Here is a 24,950-nt window from a genome sequence, read left to right as displayed (position 1 = left end):
GGGCCTGAGAGAGCTGCAAAAGTTTAGAATTATAACATAAGTCGTAATGGTGGCCATTACGAAAAGTCTGATGAAAAATAAATTAGGATTGCTTTAACGATTCCCGAGAGCTAAAAAATCGAGTCGTTTCTAGTACTCCTACTTAGAACTCAGGCGAGTCGAGATTTGAAACTAATATGCCAGGTTCATGATCAGTTCATGTTACTTTCTACTGCCGTGGGTCGATGCTATTGTGTGTAATAAGTAGCACGATTAATTGGACTGTCTAGCTCATTTCCGTTTGTTGTCCTTGTGTTCTGGACGAACGCTCGTGGTATTTCTAGGTCTAGATGTTTGAAACACTTTTGGTACCTGATCTGCATCTACATCTACATACATAATCCGCATGCCACTGTACGATGCGTGGCGGTGGGTACCTTGTACCACTACTAGTCATTTTATTTCTTGTTCGACTCTCAAATAGAGCGAGGGAAAGCCCACTGTCTGTATGCCTCTGTATTATCCCTATTTTTTTCTATCTTAACTTCGTGGTCATTACGTAAAATGTACGTTGGCGGCAGTAGAATAGTTTTGCATTCAGCTTCAAATGCCGCTTCCCTAAATTTTTACGATCGGTTCCTCCGAAAGAATGTCGCCTTCCCTCCAGGGATTCCCATTTGAGTTCCGGAAGAATTTTTGCAATCCTTGCTGTTCGAACTTATCGGTAACAAATCTAGCAACCAGCCACTGAATTTCTTCGATGTCTTCCTTTAAAGTGACCTGGTAGGGATCCCAAACACTCCATACCTACTCCCTAACAATCTGCAATTCAAGGTCTCCATCCATTTCTCTGTGCTAGGGATTCGCATTTTGAGAATTTAGAGAATTGTGAGACTTGTGTTACTTTGATGGGAAACCTTGTTTACTTTGAAGGTTTGAGAAAAACTAGTTTCATTCAGCGATTACTTCAGTTTTAAATTGTAACTACTATAGCACAGAATCATAATAAGATTATAAAACTATAGTACCATCAGAAGGTCACAAAAACTGACGTATTATTAATAATTTTCGCGTAGCACTTATTCACCTCCTTTCGAATAGCAGTGTTTCGTAGGACACAGTTTGGGAAACCGTACTCAGTGTGAAGGTCATACATCTCTAAACTTTCATGTTCCATCTTAACAAGTGCTGAAGGATAAATCACCCTTTCTTCATAAACTGACATTTCATTACAATGAATAGTACCATAAATCAGCCGCGCGGGGTTAGCCGAGCGGTCTGGGGCGCTGCGGTCGCGGACTGTGCGGCTGGTCCCGGCGGAGGTTCGAGTCCTGTTTGTCCTTAGGATAATTTCGCTTAAGTAGTGTGTAAGCTTAGGGACTGATGACCTTAGCAGTTAAGTCCCATAAGATTTCCGGCAGTAGCCGGACGACCTCAGAAGATGCCTCCCGCAGATGCAGACGAAACGCCTCTCAGCCCGGAAGTTTTAACTGAAGACAACACCGGCCGTGAAAGCCTACATTGTATGATTTCACACACATTTGAACATTTTTTTGAACCATAAATCATGACTAATAACATAGAGTCGTAATGAAATTATAAAAAATATATCGTCAAAATGTCAAGATAAAAAGGGATATTATCAATAGCTTTCTCGTGTCACTTATTCAACTCCCATGGAACAATGTTCTGCGGAACTCGGTTTGGGAAACCATACTCTATGTAGAGGCCATACATCTTTGGGCTTACTGTTTCATCTCATCTTGTCCTGAAGGCTAATATCACATACTTATCATTAACTGACATTTAATTATTACAAATCGTACCAAGAATAACATGTTTATGATAAATCTTCATTGCGTCGTTGCCCTGGAACGGCATACTGCCGTAACACGAAAGTTATAAGAGAAAAACAACGAAATACGTAAATCCAATATGACATCTTGTAACACCTCGGTTCAGTTTACAGTGATAAAAGCTATAGAAAGAATAATTTAAAATTAATAATAGAATTTTTAGAGGGGAAAATAGTGTAGAATCAGAGTTCGGTAACTGCAGATCAAAATTATAGTATACCAGCAAGTTGTTTGTCAAAGTACACCAAAGCCACAGAAGCTCCGTCATGGAGAAGGCAGTAACGCTAAACTCTTGTGATGAAAAAACTATAAAAAGGCCTGATCGTCATTATTGCCCCCTTTTTTTTCTTGATTGTTTCGTTAAAGGGCGAGGAACCCGTGTCAGTCAGCGAGACAATAATTAGATTGGACTTTATCGTGTTAAGATTCACAATAATCTGTTAGAATATTACGGAGATTAAAGGTGATGTAGTGTACGATCTCTGACTGTTGGTGGCAACGGAGTATTAATGGGATTTTAGGACTTTAGGGCTAGATTGGAACTTTACGGACATATAGACGACAGAAACTCAAATTATCTGCTGCTACAAGTGAATTCAGAGGTACCGGTATTCAGATATTAACATGTGGACTTTTGAAAGTGTCGTGTGCCGTTAGTTGCGAATCTGGACGTAGAGCGCGTGCATATCGGCATTTGCGGACTATTTAGATTCCTCCAGGCTAGGAACCTTTTAAATAGACCATCATCCATCACCATTTTAATCCCTGAATATAGAGTTAAAGTGAAATACAAGAGTGTTGTACTTATTTCATTTACCTAGAACTAACGAGTGAAGGTTTTACGGAACCAAAGCTATTCAGCAGTAAGTCAGCACCATCTAGCGGAAAGCGTAGGCATTAACTAACACGCTAACTGAAGTGAACTTTTACGTGTTTTACGGACTGCTTAATATGAACTTTTGTGACTCTTTGACGTCCCCACTCCCTCCGTGGCGCAGGCTGTCTTAATCATAAAATGGGAGAGTTTTAGACGGGCAAATTACTAAATAAAAACGATATTTACAAGACTCGCAATAATAGCAAAACACAAGGCCCGCACTTCACCGGAGAGTCGTCGCTGTCACGTCGGGAAGTAAAGCCGGAAAATCTACCGACGTTACGTATCTACGAGCACACGTCGACGTGGAGTGCCTAAAAAGGGAACCACAAGAGAGTTAGGGATACTTCAATCTCTTTTATCGATTGCTATCGAGTGTCGGCTTGCATCAAGTTTTACAGGAGACACGTCATTTTGACGTCACTCTGCATCGAGCGAGGTCCACGAGAAAGACAGGCCGTGGCGCGTACGTCACAGCACGTGACGTTGCAGGCCTTGCGAGTGCCAGCAGCCGTCTCCGGCAGGGGATGAGTAACTATTTCAGAAGAATTTAGCAATTCTTGACTGCACAGTGAAATGGTTGGAAGTTCTCGATAGCACAAAATTAAGAACTTTGAGGCACCACTTAAGTTAAATATTGATTTCCCGTGGGCCCTGCGCGGAGCCGAGCGTTCACGAAGTGTGGGAGACAAGGCGACTAGTGTGACGTCACAAGTTCGTTGCAGGGCCCTTATAATCCGTTGGCCCCGGCACCGAGAGTCGCGTGAAGCGAATGACGCCCGAGAGGGAAGTGGAACGGGCTGACGGAGACCTTGGCGGCCCGCGCGGACGACAGCTGAGGCCGCGGCGTTCGCCGAACCCGTCCCCAGCGGCGGCGGTGTGTGGTGTGCGGCGGTGCTGAGACAGCCCAGGCGCCGGCACGCACCCGCATTCCAGTTGCACAACCGCGCGCGGTCGGCGCTTTCTACGGGACAGCGCGCTGCGTGCCCAACTCGTCTTCACTCGCGCAAATCCGAGGACGCCTGCGTTTGCTCGCCTCCTCACGTCGCCTGCACAACACGCCGCAGCGGCGTCGGCGAAGGCCTCGTGTGCAGTTCTTCTCGTAATGTCGATTGACTGCCACAGAAGCAGGAAAACGAAGGCCCGCTTCATTTTTCTTTACAGCTGACTTTGACCCAAGGCGGGGACGATATTTTTCGAACATGTGTAAGATATACCAGAAAAAAGCGCTGAAAATAATCATATAGATAGGTTTTAAAGCTGCTTTCTGCAAGTGTATACAGCTCTTATGAGGGCGTGCTCAAAAATAATGCCTCCGAATTTATTATGTTAAAACTCTTAAAGCTTGTTATACAAAATAAAGATCAATAACATTCTACACCATTGGCCATTAAAATTGCTACACCACGAATATGACGTGCTACAGATGCGAAATTTAACCGACAGAAAGAAGATGCTGTGATATGCAAATGATTAGCTTTTCAGAGCATTCACACAAGGTTGGCGCCGGTGGTGGCACCTACAACGTGCTGACATGAGGAAAGTTTCCAACCGATTTCTCATACACAAACAGCAGTTGCCGGCGTTGCCTGGTGAAACGTTGTTGTGATGCCTCGTGTAAGGAGGAGAAATGCGTACCATCACGTTTCCGCCTTTGATAAAGGTCGGATTGTAGCCTATCGCGATTGCGGTTTATCGTATCGCGACATTGCTGCTCGCGTTGGTCGAGATCCAATGACTGGTATCAGAATATGGAATCGGTGGGTTCAGGAGGGTAATACGGAAAGCAGCGCTGGGTCCCAACGGCCTCGTATCATTAGCAGTCGGCATGACAGGCATCTTATCCGCATGGCTGTAACGGATCGTGCAGCCACGTCTCGATCCGTGAGTCAACAGATAGGGGCGTTTGCAAGACAACAACCATCTGCACGAACAGTTCGACGACGTTTGCAGTCGCATGGACTATCAGCTCGGAGACCGTGGCTGCGGTTACCCTTGACGCTGCATCACAGACAGGAGCGCCTGCGTGGTGTACTCAACGACGAACCTGGGTGCACGAATGGCAAAACGCCATTATATCGGATGAATCCAGGTTCTGTTTACAGCATCATGATGGTCGCATCCGTGTTTGGCGACATCGCGGCGAACGCACATTGGAAGCGTATATTCGTCATCGCCATACTGGCGTATCATCCGGCGTGATAGTGTGGGGTGCCACTGGTTACATGTCTCGGTCACCTCTTGTTCGCATTGACGGCACTTTGAACAGTGGACGTTACATTTCAGATGTTTTACGTACGACCTGTGACTCTATCCATCATTCGATCCGTGCGAAGCCCTACATTTCAGCAGGATAATGCACGACCGCATGTTGCAGGTCCTGTACGGGCCTCTCTGGATACAGAAAATGTTCGAATGCTGCCCTGGCCAGCACATTCTCATCTCTCACCAATTGACAACGTCTGGTTAATGGTGGCCGAGCAACTGGTTCGTCGCAATACGCCAGTCACTACTCTTGACGAACTGTGGTATCGTATTGAAGCTGCATGGGCAGCTGTACCTGTACATGGCATCCAAGCTCTGTTTGACTCAGTGCCCAGGGTTATCAAGGCCGTTATTACGGCCAGAGGTGGTTGTTCTGGGTACTGATTTCTCAGGATCTATGCACGCAAATTGCGTGAAAATGTAATCATATGTCAGTTCTAGTATAATATATTTGTCCAATGGACACCCGTTTATCATCTGCATTTCTTTTTGGTGTAGCACTTTTAATGGCCAGTAGTGTACATCTTCATATCTACGTATTCACAGCCCTCTGCCGCTAGAGGGCTCCGAATTGTAGCGCGCAACTTGGCGGAGAGTAACGTAAATATGTAGCTGCGTGAGAAACAGCGTACTGTACTGGAGTTCCGATTTCCAACAGTTCGTCCAGACACGGAGCACCCTCTCGTTCAGCATAACAGTGCCAAACCACACACGAGCCCTGCGATATTTGCAACAATCCGGTGTCTTGGGTTCCTTGTTATCGATCATCTTCCATACAGTACCAGCTTGGCACCGTCCGATTTTCAACTGTTTCCAAAACGTTAAGAGAGCCTTTGAGGACTTCACTGCGATACTCATGAAGCGGTGCGAGCAGAGGTGAAGCTGGGGCTCCATCAATGACAAGCATTCTACGATGACGGAATCAACAAACTGACCTCTCGTTGGCAGAAATAGTTACGTTGCCAGGTTATGTTCAGGAATAAGTATTAGGTGTGATGAATAAATGTATATAATATTAAGAACGTCTGTTCCATTTAAAAAGCTTTTCAAGTTTTCACATAAAAAATTCGGAGGCCTTACCGTTCAGCATGCCCTCGTACACTGTTAAAGAAACAAAGGCGTATTAAAAGCGCCTAAACCTTTTATATTAATAAATTATTCCTGCTGCAGCGTGTCATCCTAGTCATTCTCCAAAAAAATAGACACTTTAAATTGCCACTACGTGCCAACACAGCGGAAAAGAAACGTGGCTCACTTAATCACGTGGTGCACAGTGTTAAAAGCAACCTCGTGATCCTTCATGCAATGAGGAAGGAATACTTCATTCACACACACAGTAAGTAGTAAAAAGTGAGAAATCTAGCGCGAAATAACGATTATCACAGCATGAGTGTTGATGAAATTTACAATTTCACGATGTCTAAGAGGAATCAGTTCACCAAAATGGAGATGCTGCTTCTTGTGGTCATCCTCACTGTTACATCTTTTAATATGCGATCTAAATATAACGCAGGACTTATATCAGAATCGTGACGTATGCAAAATTTCCTGCTCTGCTTATAAGGCTGGCTACACCGGACACACAGAAAAGAGTTTTAAAACGCTATATTAGGAGCACACAGAATTAAAAAAATACAAAGATAGGAAGTAAACCCGCCTTCGCAGTTCACCCCATACAAGAAAATCACATGATGCACAGTGCTGAGGAAAACCTCGTGATCCTTCATACAATGAAGAAAGGGTACTTTAGGGGCATATATGAACAATTAGAAGTCTAAACCCACCTGAAACATTGAGAGCAAAGGATAATCAGTGACCAATGTACTCTTAGAAACACCATTATTCCGAAGATCTGCAACCCTGTTATTATTAAATTTCCTTAAAGTTAAACCGCAAGTTCGTAGCTGTATCCCTATGTATGTAAACAGGCTTTTGTAAGGAGTCCACAATGCGTCCAAGCTACGCTGACGCTCTTGGCACTCACGCCATTGAGCAAATAACTTTCTGTATTTATGCAAGTTCCAGAAGCAATTGAAAACGGCCTAATGCAAAGGCCGAAACCGGTAGTGAACTACAAAAAAATTCTAACGTTAAATTTGTTTTTTTTTAGAATAAATTTAAGTCGCTAACTCAGAAGAAACGGCTACAGCAGTTTTGAACCTCAGCAAGATGATTACGGCTTTTTTTATATTTTCAGCTGAATAAATACCATTAAGGAATGTTCTAAAAATTAATAGCTGGTGGTAAACCTTTCGGAATGTGAGGTCGTGGCCCAAGACGTTTCATCCAGGAATTTCGCTGGACATCGTCAGAGGCGCTCCCCCTCTGAATCTTGTCGGCAAGACTCAGCGGAGGGCCGGCCGTGGTGACCGAGCGGTTCTAGGCGCTACAGTCTGGAACCGCGTGACCGCTACGGTAGCAGGTTCGAATCCTGCCTCGGGCATGGGTGTGTGTGATGTCCTTAGGTTAGTTAGGTTTAAGTAGTTCTAAGTTGTAGGGGACTGATGACCTCAGAAGTTAAGTCCTATAGTTCTCAGAGCCATTTGAGCCATTTTGAACTGAGCAGAGGAGCGCCTCTGAGGATACCCAGCTCAGTCCTGGACGAAACGCCAGGTGTCTTGGGATCACTGTCTGTTCCACAGACAACAGCAAGCGTACTTTGCACTTGTTCCTGCTCAACTTTTAACAGTTTTTATTTGTTATTACTGATCTATAGATAAATTTACCCCCGTATAAAAACATGGTGTGTCAAAAGCTAGCGTTCATCTATGACTTCGATATTTCGTGCAAATGAACTGTGAAACGTTTCACTAACGAACTGTTACTCACTATCGTGGTCTTGCCAAATTTCTAGCTCACTTTCCGTTCGTGGAACGGACTTCTGTGATGATCGAATACCCCTGTAACTGTTGATTAACAAGGGCCCATAATGAAACATACACGTATTCTGCTGTGAATAGAGACGTCACAGACGAAATACCCTGTGTGTATCCGTATTCGTCAGATTTCCTGTTATTTTGGTTGCGATTTCCCAAGATAGTGCAAGTAAAGGATGTTTGAAATACATTGTACAGCACATTATACAATACTAGTGGCCTGGCGATCAAAAGACGGTTAGTCTCTAGTGGCAGGTATCGTTCACTTCGCAGCCAAAGTACGGCCACGCAGAAAACATCAGGACGTAAAGTTGATGACTTGTTTGCCGGAAGACTGCTCGACACAGAAAAAAAACAACCAATGCACTGATGTGTGTACATGTTGAGGCACCACTTATAAAAAAAGTATACTCGTTACACTCCGTATAAGCACCGACGTGTATGCAAGGGCTTAGTGTTGCCTTCAAAAGGGAACTATTTGATCGCCCCTAGTATTGTATAATGTGCTGTGCGATGTATTTCAAACATTCAGACAATAGCAAGCGGCCATGTGTCTGCACTTCAACACCTGACCTGCTGCCCGGGGGAAAAAATAAACCTTAATGGCTTGCTCTTGTCAAATGTGGCTCGTAAAGTGCCCTCCGCCACTCACCGTTGGGTGGCTTGCGGAGTATCAATGTAGATGTAGATGTAGATGTAGATGTAGATGCACTTTGATGTACTATCCAGTCTGAAAACACCTGACTTGTAATAGCTATAATTATTAGTTTGCAAATGGCGCAAATACTGATGTAATGTTGCCCAGTAGACCATCCTCAGTCACCAATAGAAATATCTGCACTTATGCCCATTACACCCTGAATACGCACATCAGAATCGCGCTGGGTTGCATATACGCTGCCCTAGTGCCCACAAATGGAAACTTTTCGATTGCCTCTTATAAGTGAGACTTCACATACTCTTTCTATCGGAATTATATGAAATTGATGGCGCAATGGTAAAGATAATAGATTTTATTTGACGGTTTAAATTAAATTGGACGTTTTACATAGTATCTCTAAATCACAGAGACAAATTCCAGAATGGTTGTCTCGAATGATCATGACTGACTTCTTCTTCCACTCCAGCCCAATAGCAGTAGTGCGAACTGGACGTCAAGTTCCAGTCTTCCTTCTTTGGATTGCAATCTCTATCCCGTCCAAAAATGGTATGTAGCTGTTTTTCATAATTTACTATTGACCGTACAGTCAAAAACGTCTGACGTTGAGAAATGGAAAAAGAGGGTACATCGTGCCCTGAGGAAGGCCGTTGCAATTCGGCCGAAACGTCGGTTTTAGTTTATTATTGCTGTTAGTTTTTAGTAATGACGTTTTTAGTAATGACGCGGCATAATACCCAGAAGAATTTTAATCACTAAGAGGACCGTTGTTGATACCGTCACTGTATAATGTTTGACTGAATGTTTGACTTTGTTGACGGAGCCACAACCTCGCCTCGGCTTGCACCGCTTCATCAGTATAAAAGTGTAGTCCCCGAAGACGTTCTTTAAGTTCTGAAAGCGGATGAAAATCAGATGGGACCAAGTCGAGACTGTATGGAGGAAATCGAAGACAATGAACACAAGGTGTCGGATTATTGCAGGTGTCGTAGCGCTCGTAAGTGGTCTGGCAGTGTCCTGGTACACAGATTGCATTCTTCTATGGATTTCTATTGGAGGCACATTTCGTGCTATTAGAAATTCGATTACAACACGCTGTTTCTCACGCACCGACAAAGTTACGTTACACCCCTCCCGCGACAGAGGGCTCCAACTTGCGTCAGCGAAACAGCAAGACACTTAATGACACAACCAATACTGAGAACAGAATAAAAAATTCGGAGGTATTACTTTTCATCACGCCCTCGTAAATAAAAGTTGAAATTAAATGTCTGACTCACGAATGTTGTAAGGTTCACATTCGAACTATCGGAAGAGGAACTGTTGTTGGCCGGCCGCCGTGGCCGAGTGTTTCTAGGCGCTTCAGTCCGGAACCGCGCTGCTGCTACGGTCGCAGGTTCGAATCTTGCCTCGGGTATGGATGTGTGTGATGTCCTTAGGTTAGTTAGGTTTAAGTAGTTCTAAGTTCTAGGGGACTGATGACCTCAGATGTTAAGTCCCATAGTGCTTAGAGCCATTTGAACCATTTGAATTGTTGTTGTCGTTAATGCATGATCGAATAATGGGTTATTTTGGCAGAAGTATGCTCTGGTCTGAGATCACGTCGAGGGGCATGTCGGTCTAGTCATACGCTGCTTGAAAGCCCTGATCAAATGAGAGCCCAGAGGAGAGCTTACGCGAACACACCTTCCAGATTCTCGGAAGGCAGCGGACAGCTCAACACTTGTCCGCCAGGCTGTGGCGCATCGGACGGCACAAAAGTAGGCGATGGAGGCACGCACGCTCAGCTGACTCACTTTCACTGGAAAGCGACAGCAAAGCGCCCGTGACGCCGACGAGCAACACATCCACCCTAGCCTTGAGCAGCGACGAACGATGGGGACCGCTGTGTGCGTGTTCACCACAACTTTTCTATCATGCAACATAGGTTTTAAGACACATAAATGTGAGAAGAAAGTTATATTACGCTCACAGTTTCATTCCTATTTTGTCATTGGAGCTATGCAGTACTGTGAGAAATCTGAGAATGCAAAATTAAGTCATCAAATTTAACCCCATAGAGCGATCTCCCACCTGTGTAATACGCGTTTTCCAATACTAATTATACAGTAGATATTTGACTTTTAATATCTGAGCGTACAGCCGTATAGTTTTCATCACCAAGTATGTTTGGAATGTCCTCATGCGGCCCACAGACGTAAATGCTCCATAATCTACATACTGTTGATCACTTTACGGATGGTTGCTGGAGTTATCTGTCTCTACACTGCACTATATAGACAATTTTTGTACATTATGTAATCATAGCGGTGAAAAAATGAGAAGGAAACCTTTCTGAATCACAATGGCTTCTAATACAGGTATTACCTAGAGAGAAATGAAATATTTCGTTTCATTTTCTCGTCGTTCCAATCCCGAACTGTTGGTGAAGTACGGAAACATTTCGCATTCCATGTAATCCGCAAAAATGCAAGAAAGAATTTCGAAAACAATCTCAGCGCATCCCACTCCAAAAAGCATTTTTTGGACAAAGTTTTGTTTGCTTGCCAAATTCACTCGTCACTTACAAACTCCGTTTATCGTTTCCAAAAAATGGAAATGAGAGGTAAGGCTGTCTCTTGATTTCAATGAGAATGAAATGAGGGTGACTGTGTGAAGTTGACGTGAAAACTTCCTTGGTTGTGTGTTTTCCTGTCGGATTTCGAGAGAAAAGAATAACATGCCCCTTCAAATGTCATTAATGTACTGGGTGTTAACCGCTCCTTTTCGTAAGATATTGTAGGGTAATAGCTTTGCTCTGAGAACAGTCGACTACATGAGTGGAATACGAACTAAAAGTCTACAGTCGTCGTACACCGTAGAAATAATATCCTCGCAGGATCATCCGGTAAACTATCACAAATGCGATACATAAAACTTTTGTGATGGAAATTATATGGAATACATTTGTCCTCGTTGAAATACATATTATTAGATAGAAGAAAGCATGAAGTTATTCGTTCAAGATCTTTAACAAATCTTCAGTCAATGACATTTTTCTACCAATGTGGCGCGCTTTGAAATGTTATAGTCTACCATACCTAACTATACCGAAAACATGAGAAAACGGAAGGTAGACTCTCATGCCTCAGACGAAGTCACCACGGCGGGAGCCGTCCCCCTCTACATTCATTCTCCACAAATCACTGCACCATACACATTGTCTGTAGTATGCTGTGTCATATATTTACATTCCTGTTGAATTCAAGGCTGGTGCATGTTTTCTATGACGAATTTGTCTGTATGCCATTTTGCTTGTCTTTCAATACAGATTCACGGAATAACAAGTGCAAGTCTTCATGCTACACACTAGTTTTGATTCATATCTTCCTAGACACAAATTTCTGAACGAATTTTCGTGACTCATCTCTGCATGGACACGTTTATATATGCTACGGATCCCTGATGGACGAATGAATGGAGTTCCACAATAGGCTCGACAAGCTATTATCCTTTACATATATATATATCATTTTTTCATAAGTATTGCTCTTAAATCACAATTTTGTTACTGATTTCACTGTTACAAGGTTACTCCAAAATTTCTGAACTTTTCAGCTGATTTATCACTTGTAAACTGCTGAAATAATTTAAAACTTTTCACCTACTAATGCATGTAAGTTATACTGACGTGCAGTATCAACTACATATTTGTACAAACGCGAACTGTGGCCATTTATGAATTTCACACCTTTATTGAAATTCCTTCTCTCACTATTTTATACAAACCAACTACATCTGCTACAACTGATTGGTGCACATGGCGAACCAATGCTAGACCAACAAATTTACAGGGGCTGTCCAGGATTATTTTCTGAGTATTTAGGTGTGAGGAATACAGAAGTTCCGTGACGTGACGTAAACGAAATGCAATTATTCTGTAATTAGTAACAGGAGACCATTGGCCTCTTATACCAGGATACTCAGAATATATCCCTAAAGTCCAAAATTTGTCAGTGGAGGTCAGGTTCACCCTACAGATGGCTAGTGGCCGAGAGAGACTGCTAAAAAATAACAGGACATTGCCTTTAAATGGGGAATGATGATCCGCTGCATTTGTTAGGCACCATGTAAATAGTAACGCCCATAGTATTCGTTCTTGAGAAACACCAGACAGTAAAATGCCTTGCCAGTGAGATAGACGCGCTCATAGTTGGAGGATGATTATCTGCTGAATTTGTTTTTCACAATGTAAACAGAACGGTTCTAGCGTTTTTCCCACAGAAGCCCCAGACACTAGCTACTGGGATAGACCCACTGATAGTAGGATGATAATGATCTGCTACGTTATTTAAGCAAAACGTAAATATCAATGGTATCAGCATTGGTATGTGAGATACGCCAGACGCTACATCCTCTAGCTGTTGAGTCAGTCACGCTGATGGGTGAGGGAAGATCTACTATCTACGCAGCATGTAAATAGTATTGGCCCCAACATTCTTCCCTGAGGAACACCAGATGCTACGTTTTCTAGCTATAGAGACTAATGCACTGGTGGGTGGGGGATGATCCACTAAATTATATATGCAGCATGTAAATAGTACCGGCTCCAACATTCTTCCCCGAGGAACATTAGATGCAACGTTCTGCAGCTGTTGAGATAGACGCACTATTGAGTGGGGGATGATCCACCGACCTACATAATCAGTATGTAAACAGTATGAGCCCCAGTAGCCTTCCTTGAGGAACACCAGACGTCTCGTTCTCTGCCTGGCGAGACAGCCGGACTGCGGGAGTATTTCCTTGTTCACTGCAGGTACTCACGTGCAGAGGTGGTGCGGGCAGCGAGGACTGCGGCGAGCAGCAGCAGCAGCGGCAGCCGCGGAGGAGGAGGCTTGGGTGGTCGCGGGTCTGCGGGCCCACGTCGCGCACTCGCCATGGCACACACTGAGGCGGCGGTGCCGGCGCGCCGCGCCGCGACGCGGCCCACAGAGAGAAAGTTCCCCCTCCCCTGCCAGGTGCTCGGCCCACACGCTCCCAGCTCGCCACTTTCCCGGACGGGACGGGACGGCGCTGCCTCTTCCGCCAGACTCCGAGGACGCAGCGGTAGCCACCGCCAGCTCACGCCCAAGGCTGCACTCCTGCTCCTGCCCACTGCAGATCCATTCCGACTGACTGTTTCTCACCATTCGAAGACACTGTGATCCCCGTGTCTCAAGCTTATATACTCTCAGACCTCAAGAGGAATGTACTGATTCCTGTTCCAAATATGGCTGTTGCTGGAATTGTGAAAGTTACCAAACTATTTCTTCTTCTCAGGTCTTCAACCATCAGGTTGGTTAGCAGCAGTTCGCCATGAATTCCTGTCTTCAGCCTAACCGCTTGAGAGCGATATAGTTGGTGCAGCTCGTACCCTGCACGTGGTTTATTTATCATAGTTTCGGTCTGCCTCTTGTGTTACTCCCTTCTAGTGGTCCTTTTTAATGATACCATCATGTCGCAGGAGATGGCTGATCCACGTGTCTCTTTTCTGAGCGATAAGCTTCAAGACACCTGGTCCTCTTCGTCCACTCTATGGCGGACCTCTTCGTTTGATATCTTGTCTACCCAGGAAATCTTGAGCATTCTGTGGAAGCACCACATCATGAAAGGTATTTTGTGCTTCTCCGAGCGTCCATGTTTGACTTCCGTACAGCAGCACACTCCAAACTAAATCTTTATAAGGTCTTTCCTGCGATGTTTATCTATGCAGCTTAATGCAAAAAGTTTTCTTCTCTTGTTAAAAGCAGCTGATGGTTCAGCTTTCAGTGTTCTTCCTTGATCTTCGGTCTGATGTAATTTTACTCAGTAGAGGAACAAAGGATTCGTCGTTCTCTAACAGCTCATTGTTAAGTGAACATTGGACAACGATGTTTTGTCTGCTTACCTCTAAGATTATTGTTTTGCCTTTATTAATTTTCGTCTAACAGGATGGTCTGAGAGTGGTTTCCATCTGGGTCAGAATCGTTTGTAAGAGATCCTCATCTTCACTTACCACTGCCATGTCAAGAGCAAATCTCAACATGTTTATTTTCTTAACTTCGATTTTAATTCCTCCTGTCGCTTCTAGTTTCTCCCTAACTTCACTTATTGCTCTCTCAATATATTCATTTAACAAGACAGGAGGGGGTGAGGAGCCGTGTTGTACACCCTTCTTAATAGTAGCTTCTTCTTTATCTTCTCCACATAATGTCACAGCCACCTCTTCTTTATGCAGTCTCTGCACTACTCTTCTGTCTTGATTATTATCCTACTCTCTCTCAGCATCTCAAAAAGACGTCGCCAGTTTACCCAATCAAATGCTTTTTCTAAGTTGAAGGCAATAAATGTGTCCCGAGCCTTCCTTAGTCTTTTCTCTAGAGCTCAATCGTAAGCCGATAACTGTTTATCGTGTGCCTACAAGTCTTCTAAGGCCAACCTACCAGTTTAATAAGTTATACTTTCAAAATTCTGACTCGAATTACCCTGAGGTGACGAAAGTCATGGGATACCTTCTACACTCCTGGAAACTGAAATAAGAACACCGTGAATTCATTGTCCCAGGAAGGGGAAACTTTATTGACACATTCCTGGGGTCAGATACATCACATGATCACACTGACAGAACCACAGGCACATAGACACAGGCAACAGAGCATACACAATGTCGGCACTAGTACAGTGTATATCCACCTTTCGCAGCAATGCAGGCTGCTATTCTCCCATGGAGACGATCGTAGAGATGCTGGATGTAGTCCTGTGGAACGGCTTGCCATGCCATTTCCACCTGGCGCCTCAGTTGGACCAGCGTTCGTGCTGGACGTGCAGACCGCGTGAGACGACGCTTCATCCAGTCCCAAACATGCTCAATGGGGGACAGATCCGGAGATCTTGCTGGCCAGGGTAGTTGACTTACACCTTCTAGAGCACGTTGGGTGGCACGGGATACATGCGGACGTGCATTGTCCTGTTGGAACAGCAAGTTCCCTTGCCGGTCTAGGAATGGTAGAACGATGGGTTCGATGACGGTTTGGATGTGCCGTGCACTATTCAGTGTCCCCTCGACGATCACCAGTGGTATACGGCCAGTGTAGGAGATCGCTCCCCACACCATGATGCCGGGTGTTGGCCCTGTGTGCCTCGGTCGTATGCAGTCCTGATTGTGGCGCTCACCTGCACGGCGCCAAACACGCATACGACCATCATTGGCACCAAGGCAGAAGCGACTCTCATCGCTGAAGACGACACGTCTCCATTCGTCCCTCCATTCACGCCTGTCGCGACACCACTGGAGGCGGGCTGCACGATGTTGGGGCGTGAGCGGAAGACGGCCTAACGGTGTGCGGGACCGTAGCCCAGCTTCATGGAGACGGTTGCGAATGGTCCTCGCCGATACCCCAGGAGCAACAGTGTCCCTAATTTGCAGGGAAGTGGCGGTGCGGTCCCCTACGGCACTGCGTAGGATCCTACGGTCTTGGCGTGCATCCGTGCGTCGCTGCGGTCCGGTCCCAGGTCGACGGGCACGTGCACCTTCCGCCGACCACTGGCGACAACATCGATGTACTGTGGAGACCTCACGCCCCACGTGTTGAGCAATTCGGCGGTACGTCCACCCAGCCTCCCGCATCCCCACTACACGCCCTCGCTCAAAGTCCGTCAACTGCACATACGGTTCACGTCCACGCTGTCGCGGCATGCTACCAGTGTTAAAGACTGCGATGGAGCTCCGTATGCCACGGCAAACTGGCTGACACTGACGGCGGCGGTGCACAAATGCTGCGCAGCTAGCGCCATTCGACGGCCAACACCGCGGTTCCTCGTGTGTCCGCTGTGCCGTGCGTGTGATCATTGCTTGTACAGCCCTCTCGCAGTGTCCGGAGCAAGTATGGTGGGTCTGACACACCGGTGTCAATGTGTTCTTTTTTCCATTTCCAGGAGTGTAATATCGTGTCAAACGTTATTTTGCCTGAGTTTGAGCAGCAACTCGTAGTGGCATGGACCCCATAAGTCGTTGGAAGTCCCCTTCAGAAATACTGAGACATGCTGCCTCTATGGTCGTCCATAATTGCGAAAGTGCTGCCGGTGCCGGGTTTTGTGCACGAACTGATCTTTCAGTTAGGTCCATTGAATGTTCGAAGGGATTCATGTCGGCCGATCTGGATGGCCAAATCTTTCGGTCGAATTGTCCAGGACGTTCTTCAAACCGGCGGTATCTGCTGCAGTCCAGGCGGTCAAACATGCGCGCCGCTAGTTCCTCAGCGGCGTTTCCTACAACCAACACGGCGACACGAGGGAGCTGCCAATGAGATGTAAGCATCACCTCTCCGGAGCTCCAGTGGCGGGTGTACATTCATGAAGCGGGCCTATTTTGTGTGTTTGCCTGTTACATAATATTTACAGAATATAAACGTAGGCTTCTGCGGGCGTTGTCACATTCACTGAAGTTTTTCTGCGTTTGTGACCGCGTCGTCAATATATATACTACCGACGCTTCGGTCTCTGTTTGCAAGCGACCTTCAGGGTGTTTTTGTGTACTTCATTTACAGACTTCCATAGGGCCCAGGGCTGTCATCTTCAGAATGAACATCATGTTGAAGAGTGACAGATTTACAAATCTTTTGTATCTTTATACGACGTCTGTTCAAAAAATGCCGGAATTTTGTCCACAGCCCGCGTCTCGTGGTCGTGCGGTAGCGTTCTCGCTTCCCACGTCCGGGTTCCCGGGTTCGAGTCCCGGCGGGGTCAGGAATTTTCTCTGCCTCGTGATGGCTGGGTGTTGTGTGCTGTCCTTAGGTTAGTTAGGTTTAAGTAGTTCTAAGTTCTAGGGGACTGATGACCTAAGATGTTAAGTCCCATAGTGCTCAGAGCCATTTGAACCATTTTTTTTTGTCCACAAAATTTTTCTGTGCTTTCATTTTACTTATTGCGCATGGTCTCCTTCAAAATACTGTCTTCCACAATTGATGCACCGCTCCCAACAACTTTTTCACTTCCGGAACCAGTCTTAGTATTCCTCTTGTTGGATTACGTGAAGCGCTGTCTGTGAATTTTCGTCTATCCCAGAAAAATCTTCGTCCTTTCAACGAGGTTTTCAACTCTGGGAATAAAAAAAAAGTCAGCGGGGCCAGGTCCGGAGGACGTGGAGCGCACGTAGGATGAGGCAGCACAGTCATTTCGTTTTTTGTGCAGTAGTCAAGCACCAAAAGGAATGAATGCGCGGGTGTGTTATCGTGATGCAAGGGCCATGAGTTGTCTGGCCACATTTCAAGCCTCAGATTTTCTCGCAGGCGTCACAGCAGGTCTCGATAGTACCACAGATGAACAGTTTGTCTCTGTGGCACGAATTCATGATGAACTAATCCTTCAGAGTCAAAGAAAACTATCAGCATGGCTTTGACATTTTACCCGACCTCAAGAGCTTTTATTGGTCTTAGAGAAACTTTCCCGACCCACTGTAAAGACTAAAACTTGGTATCAACATCACAGCCGCAGAACCGCGTCTCATCACCAGTTATTATGATTCTCTCGTTCTCATTTGCGCGATCCAAAAGTTCTTCACAGATTGCGAGGCGGTCTTCCTGATCTTGACTCATGAGCCGTGGGACGAACTTGGCGGCAAAACGATGCATTCCAAGATGCTGAGTCAGGATTTCATGACAAGATCCAACTGAAATGTTACATTCTTCTTCAATCTCTCGGACAGTCAGTCTTTGTTTATCATCCACAATTTCATTAACGTTCCTAACATGAGCGTCGTCGGTAGACGTCGAAGGGCGTCCAGGACGGGGGTCATCTTTAACTATCGTACGACCATTTTTAAACCGTGTGAGCCATTCGTAACACCTAGTACGGCTTAAGCACTCATCACCATACTCTTCCTGCATCGTTTGATCTGTCTCTGTAAAGGTTTCCTTGAGAGTCACGCAAAATTTAATGCAGGCGCTGTCCTCCTCTAACTCTGCCACATCGAAGTTCGCAAACTGTGAGACACAACGTCCTACTCAATACACCACTGAACAATAACTAACAGACATACAACAATTAAACTTCCTGCAGCTACACATTGAACACAAGCGTGTGCAGGGATGCCAACCGTATTTCGCTCCAACTCACCATTGGCACGAAATTACGACTGTTTCGGAATATTTTAAGCAGGCTTCTTATATTTCTACGTTTAAATCCACTGTTAGCAACTGACGCTGCAAGTTTTGCAACAAAGATTTGTATGATTTTAATATTTGATATTAGATGTACATAAATTAATATCTGAATTCTCTGTTCATGGACGGCTTCTGTTCCTCGCTTCTGTATCCACTCAAGAGCCATACAGCTTGCAAACCGAATCGTAACAACCCAATCGCGAACAATTGTGGCCCAGTGACATGGACCATCGTTATTTGGCAACGTGAGGTCTATGAATGGCTGCAGACTGTCTCCAAGTATCCAAACATAACCATTTATATTCACTAAGCAGTTCATTTTGACCAGAGGACTCAGTCCATTCCACATAAACACAGCCCATACCATTATGCAGCCACCATCAGCTTGCACAATGCCTTGTTGACAAACTAGGTCCATTGCTTCGTGCAGCCGGCTGGAGTGGCTTCTAAGTTCTAGGTGACTGATGACCTCAGAAGTTAAGTCCCATCGTGCTCCGAGCCATTTGAACTATTTGAACCATTGCTTCGTGCGGTCTGCGCCGCACTCGAACCCTACAATCATCTCTTACCAACTTAAATTGGGACTCATGTGACGAGTCCACCATTTTCCTTTAATTTAGAGCCCAACCGATATGATCACGAGCCCAGGAGAGGTGCTGCTGGCAATATTGTGCTCCGAGCAAAGGCTCTCGTTTCGGTCGTCTGCTGTCATAGCCCATTAACGCCAAATTTTGCCGCACTGTCCCAACTGATATGTTCGTCGTACGTCCCACATTGTTTTCCGTGGATATTTCAAGCAATGTTGCTTGTCTATTAGACTGTTAGAACTTACGGCTCTACCAAAACCTCGCTGCTGCCGTTCGTTAAGTGAAGGCCAAGGGCCACAAGTTGTCTGAGAAATAACGCCTAAAGTTGACACTACGGAAATCGGAATATTGAATTCCATAACGGTTTCCGAAATGGAGTGTCCCATGCGTCTACCTTCAGCTACCATTCCACATTCAAAGCCTGTTAATTCCTGTCGCGTGGACATAATCACGTCGGAAACCTCATCAGAGAAGAGTGGGATTAAAATGCACAGTGAGAGGATATCAATGATAAGATTAACTGATGATATCGCTATCTTCAGTGAAAGTGAAGAACAATTACTGGATCTGTTGAATGGGATGAACAATCGTGAGTACAGAACATGGACTGAGAGTAAGCCAGAAAAAGACAAAAACAACTGTTGTTGTTGTGGTCTTCAGTTCTGAGACTGGTTTGATGCAGCTCTCCATGCTACTCTATCCTGTGCAAGCTTCTTCATCTCCCAATACGTACTGCAGCCTACATCCTTCTGAATCTGCTTAATGTATTCATCTCTTGGTCTCCCTCTACGATTTTTACCCTCCACGCGGCCCTCCAATACTAAATTGGTGATCCATTGATGCCTCAGAACACGTCCTACCAAGCGATCCCTTCTTCTAGCCAAGTTGTGCCACAAACTCCTCTTCTCACCAATCCTATTCAATACTTCTTCATTAGTTACGTGATCTACCCATCTAATCTTCAGCATTCTTCTGTAACACCACATTTCAAAGGCTTCTATTTTCTTCTTGTCCAAACTATTTATCGTCCATGTTTCACTTCCATACATGGCTACACTCCTTACAAATACTTTCAGAAACGATTTCCTGACACTTAAATCTGTACTCGATGTTAACAAATTTCTCTTCTTCAGAAACGCTTTCCTTGCCATTGCCAGTCTACATTTTATATCCTCTCTGTTTCGACCATCATCAGTTACTTTGCTCCTCAAATAGCAAAACTCATTTACTACTTTAAGTGTCTCATTTCCTAATCTAATTCCCTCAGCATCGCCCGAGTTAACTAGACTACATTCCATTATTCTCGTTTTGCTTTTGTTGATGTTTATCTTATATCCTCCTTTCAAGACGCTGTCCATTCCGTTCAACTGCTCTTCCAAGTCCTTTGCTGTCTCTGACAGAATTACAATGTCATCGGCGAACCTTAAAAGTTTTTATTTCTTCTCCATGGATTTTAATACCTACTCCGAATTTTTCTTTTGTTTCCTTTACTGCTTGCTCAATATACAGATTGAATAACATCGGGGAGAGGCTACAACCCTGTCTCACTCCCTTCCCAACCACTGCTTCCCTTTCATGTCCCTCGACTCTTATAACTGCCATCTGGTTTCTGTACAAATTGTAAATAGTCTTTCGCTCCCTGTAGTTTACCCCTGCCACCTTCAGAATTTGAAAGAGATTATTCCAGTCAACATTGTCAAAAGCTTTCTCTAAGTCTACAAATGCTAGAAACGTAGGTTTGCCTTTTCTTAATCTAGCTTCCAAGACAAGTCGTAGGGTCAGTATTGCCCCACGTGTTCCCATATTTCTACGGAATCCAAACTGATCTTCCCCGAGGTCGGCTTCTACCAGTTTTTCCATTCGTCTGTACAGAATTCGCGTTAGTATTTGGCAGCCGTGACTTATTAAACTGACAATTCGGTAATTTTCACATCTAGAAGTAGCGAAAAAGTTAACGTCAAAATCGGTGGTCAGGAAGTAGACGAAGTTAAGGAATTCTGCTACATGGAAGCAAACTAACCCATGACAGACGAACTAAGGACGACACAGGAAGCAGACTAGCACAGGCAAAGAATGCATTCGTGCTCAAGAGGAGTGTACGAGACTCCGCTGAATCGGCGAGGAAAAGAACATAAGGAAAACATCGACTACAGGGTGGGCAGGATTACAGAACATTCCTACTTCCTATTTACACGTCAAGTTCCGTAGGACGAAATTGAGGAACAAATCTCCGAGGTCATGGTACGTGACAGTGCCCGAAGTTACAACAAAAAAGTAATAAAAGAAAAAAATACAATGTTTATGAAGCCTAAAAAAGTCAAGCCATAAGTTTAAGTAAACGCTGTCAACAATTTAACATAAGCATCACCTTAATTTTTTCAAGGAACTCCTCAACAGAATATAAAGAGTGACTCACGAGGAAACTCTTCACTTTCGATTTCAAACCACGTGGATTATTTCTAAGATTTTTGAATTCTTGTGGTAGCTTATTGAAAATGGATACAGCGTATACTGCACACATTTCTGCACAAGAGTTGAGGAAGTCCGATCCAAATGCGGGTTGGATTTCTGCCGAGTATTAACTGAGTGAAAGATGCTTATTCTTGGGGATAAGCTGATATTTTTAACAAGAAACGACAGTAAAGAATACATATATTTAGGCACCAATGTCAAAATACCCAGACTAGCGAACAGGAGTCGACAAGAGGTTCGCGAACTGACACCACTTATTGCCCGAAGAGCCCGTTTCTGAGCCAAAAATATCATTGTAGAATGGGAAGAGTTACCCCAAAATATTATACCATACGACATAAGCGAATGAAAATAAGCATACTGGACTAATTTCCGTGTCGAGCGATCACTTAGTTAAGATACGGTTCGAATAGTAAAATGGCAGCATTAAGTCTTTGAACAGCTTTCCATGACAGTTTACTATCACAACACCTAGAAATTTGAACTGTTCAGTTTCACTAATCATATGCCCATTATGTGAAATTAAAACGTCGGGTTTTTTTGAATTATTTTCTACAAGCCATGAACTTATTCGTCGGAGGTTCGAGTCCTTCCTTGGGCAGGGGTGTGTGAGATGTCCTTAGCGTAAGTTAGTTTAAGTTAGATTAAGTAGTGCGTAAGCTTAGCAAAGGATGACCTCAGCAGCTTGGTCTCATGATATCCTTATCCCACTAGTCAGCCACACAGGCTGCCTTTCACTGCTAGTACTCAGTTTAGAACGTTCTAATGGAAAGCAGCTCTCAAACAGCATGAGAAATGTGTTAGGAAAACATTGTATTTATCATCTATGTTACTATGTTATCGGCACTATAAACATCCTGCCACTCTTGTTCCTTGACGAGGTTTAATTTAACTTTCCTACATAGTTTATAACTGCATGTGACATTTGTTTGTGTACAAAAGCCTTTAGTGTCAAAATTTGTGCATCATGGTCTGAAAGGCCATTCACCCTTCTACTAATACAATGCCCATTTAGTAACGTAGAATGAATAAAAATATAGTTATGACTGTGCTAGTTGGAAAAAAGACAGTCTGCCTCAGATCATATGATCTACCAACATCCTTTTTCTTGCACAATCATATACAAAATTAATATTGAACTCAACACACATAACTAATTTCTGGTACTTCATATAAAGTGAATCAACAAACCTCCCCAGCTTGAGCAGAAATGCTCTGATGTCAGAGTTAGGGGGACCTATAAACAACAAAAATTAGAAGTTTAGTTTCACTAAATTCAACTGCCCCTGCACAACATTCAAATATGTGTTCAGTACAGTGCCGTGATACGTCTATGGAGTTAAATGGAATACTGTTTTTTACTTACGTAGCCACTCCCTCACCCCGCAAAGAACTCCTTGAAAAACAGCCAGCTAATCTGTATCCTGGTAAAGGAAGCTTCTGAATTGTCAAATTATTTAAGTAGTGCTCCGATATACCAATAATTTGAGAGTCAAAATCTACAAGCAGTTCACTAACTTAATCTCTAATAACTCTTATATTTTGATGAAATATGCTAATCTCTTCTCCACTTGGAAACATGTCCTCTGAAGGTCATTCCTCAGTTAGAGGGACTTCATTTAAGCAGGTATACCTGTGAGCTGACTTCAGTCTAAAAAAGGTGCAGCTCTAACACCAACAACTACAGGAGTTTTTCCATGAGTGATCCCACCACCACCCACTACACTGTCACCTATAAGCTTTGTCAGCCTCCCCTTCCCATATCTAGGCCATGCCTAGTAAAACCCGATCTACTGACAGACTCAGCTGGCACCAGTGCAATGTGACCCATCCCCTCTGACATCAGTGCCGCTGAACGTGGAGTACGTTAGAACGACGTCGTAGCATGGAGTGTTAAACGTTTATCTTTCGGGCACACAGCGTTGGCCGCCAATAGCGAACTGTGGATTCCAACTAATTCTTTCGACCATCCTCCTAAAGGAATTGTCTGATTATGCCAGTGATACTGATAATGCAAAAGCGTTCGAGGTGCTCAAAAGTGCTCAAAAGTGCTCAAAAGTATCCGAACGACCTGAATTGCATTTCGCCAGATTCGCATGCAACCCACATAGCGCAGCTGTCTAGCAGGTCTTCTAATCGCTCCTTGGTACAGTCGTTTGACTATTGAAAATGGCTCCAACAAGTAACCACTAGAAAACTCGGCTCTGAATCGCACTAACTCAAGATGTAAAGTAATACCACGATACTACAAATATCAGGGAGCACATTATCACAGATAAGACTGTCCTAAAGGCTTGTAAGCTCACATTTATTGCAATAAATGACATACCTGAAATGTTACCACTCTCGTTATTACGTCAGATAGGTAATGCACGCAGTAAGTTCATCGTATTCATGATTTCCTTTTCAAAGTAACATACCATACTTGTTATTTAACAGAAAATGATATTAAAAATTTAAGTTATTCACGAGCAGCTAGTTGAGAATATGTATGAACTTCAAATGACATGGCGAACCGTCTCGTTCTGCATTTGGGTTCAAACCCAGATCATGCAGACTAAGATTGCGTGACTGACGGAAACTAACAGTCATTCATGACTAGGCATACAGAGAGTGATATACCTCGATTTTAGACAGTATCAGTTAGCAAATATCAACATTAAATTACTTAACGAAAACATTTTTAACGGACGCAAATTCCTACCCTTCCCTGTTAACGAACTATGAGAGATGTTAAATATTGCTTCTTCATAAGTAACTTACTTGAAATGTCGTGATGTAAAGCTTTGTGTTGGACAGGGATTCGAACCCAGAACCTAATCGGATTGTTATCGAAGCACAATCGACTGTGACATATCGGATTTTCTCGGCAGTAGCTAGATGTTTTAACTGAAATGACGAGACGAAACATTAATTTTTTCCTTCCCAGGACTCCAACCCGGAACCTATCGCTGTTAAATATTAGAGAAAACGAACGTTAATATGGGTTTGTTACATCAGCAGAGACATGTGAGCATGTTTCAACTAGAAATAATATGACGAAGAGTTCAATGCTGACTGGGAATCGAACCCCACACATGCCGTAGTTGGCTACACACAAAGAGACGTCAGCTACAGAATTTTTCTTCACCAGCAGCTCGGATTAACATCCTTGAACTTAGAGTGATCTCTCAAATAGTTCTGTGTCTCACTGGGAGTCAAAAAGTCAGATATCGTTAGTGTT

The 24,950-nt window shown here is 44.2% G+C and overlaps 1 protein-coding gene across 1 annotated transcript in view; it reads right to left on the bottom strand.

The window, feature by feature from the left end:
- LOC126474174 (dual oxidase) overlaps positions 1-13,430 on the bottom strand; it is a 547,064-nt gene extending 533,634 nt beyond the window's left edge. Inside the window, exon 1 of the mRNA XM_050101634.1 lies at positions 13,315-13,430. Within this exon, the coding sequence (XP_049957591.1) occupies positions 13,315-13,429 (115 nt within the window). The 5' untranslated portion in view covers position 13,430. The remainder of the gene's footprint in view (positions 1-13,314) is intronic.
- Positions 13,431-24,950: the final 11,520 nt, after the last annotated feature.

This window comes from Schistocerca serialis, chromosome 4 (assembly GCF_023864345.2).
Source record: "Schistocerca serialis cubense isolate TAMUIC-IGC-003099 chromosome 4, iqSchSeri2.2, whole genome shotgun sequence".
Taxonomy (NCBI): Eukaryota; Metazoa; Arthropoda; class Insecta; order Orthoptera; family Acrididae; genus Schistocerca; species Schistocerca serialis.
Note: the sequence above shows the minus strand (reverse complement) of the source record. Positions and strands in the feature narration are given on the sequence as shown.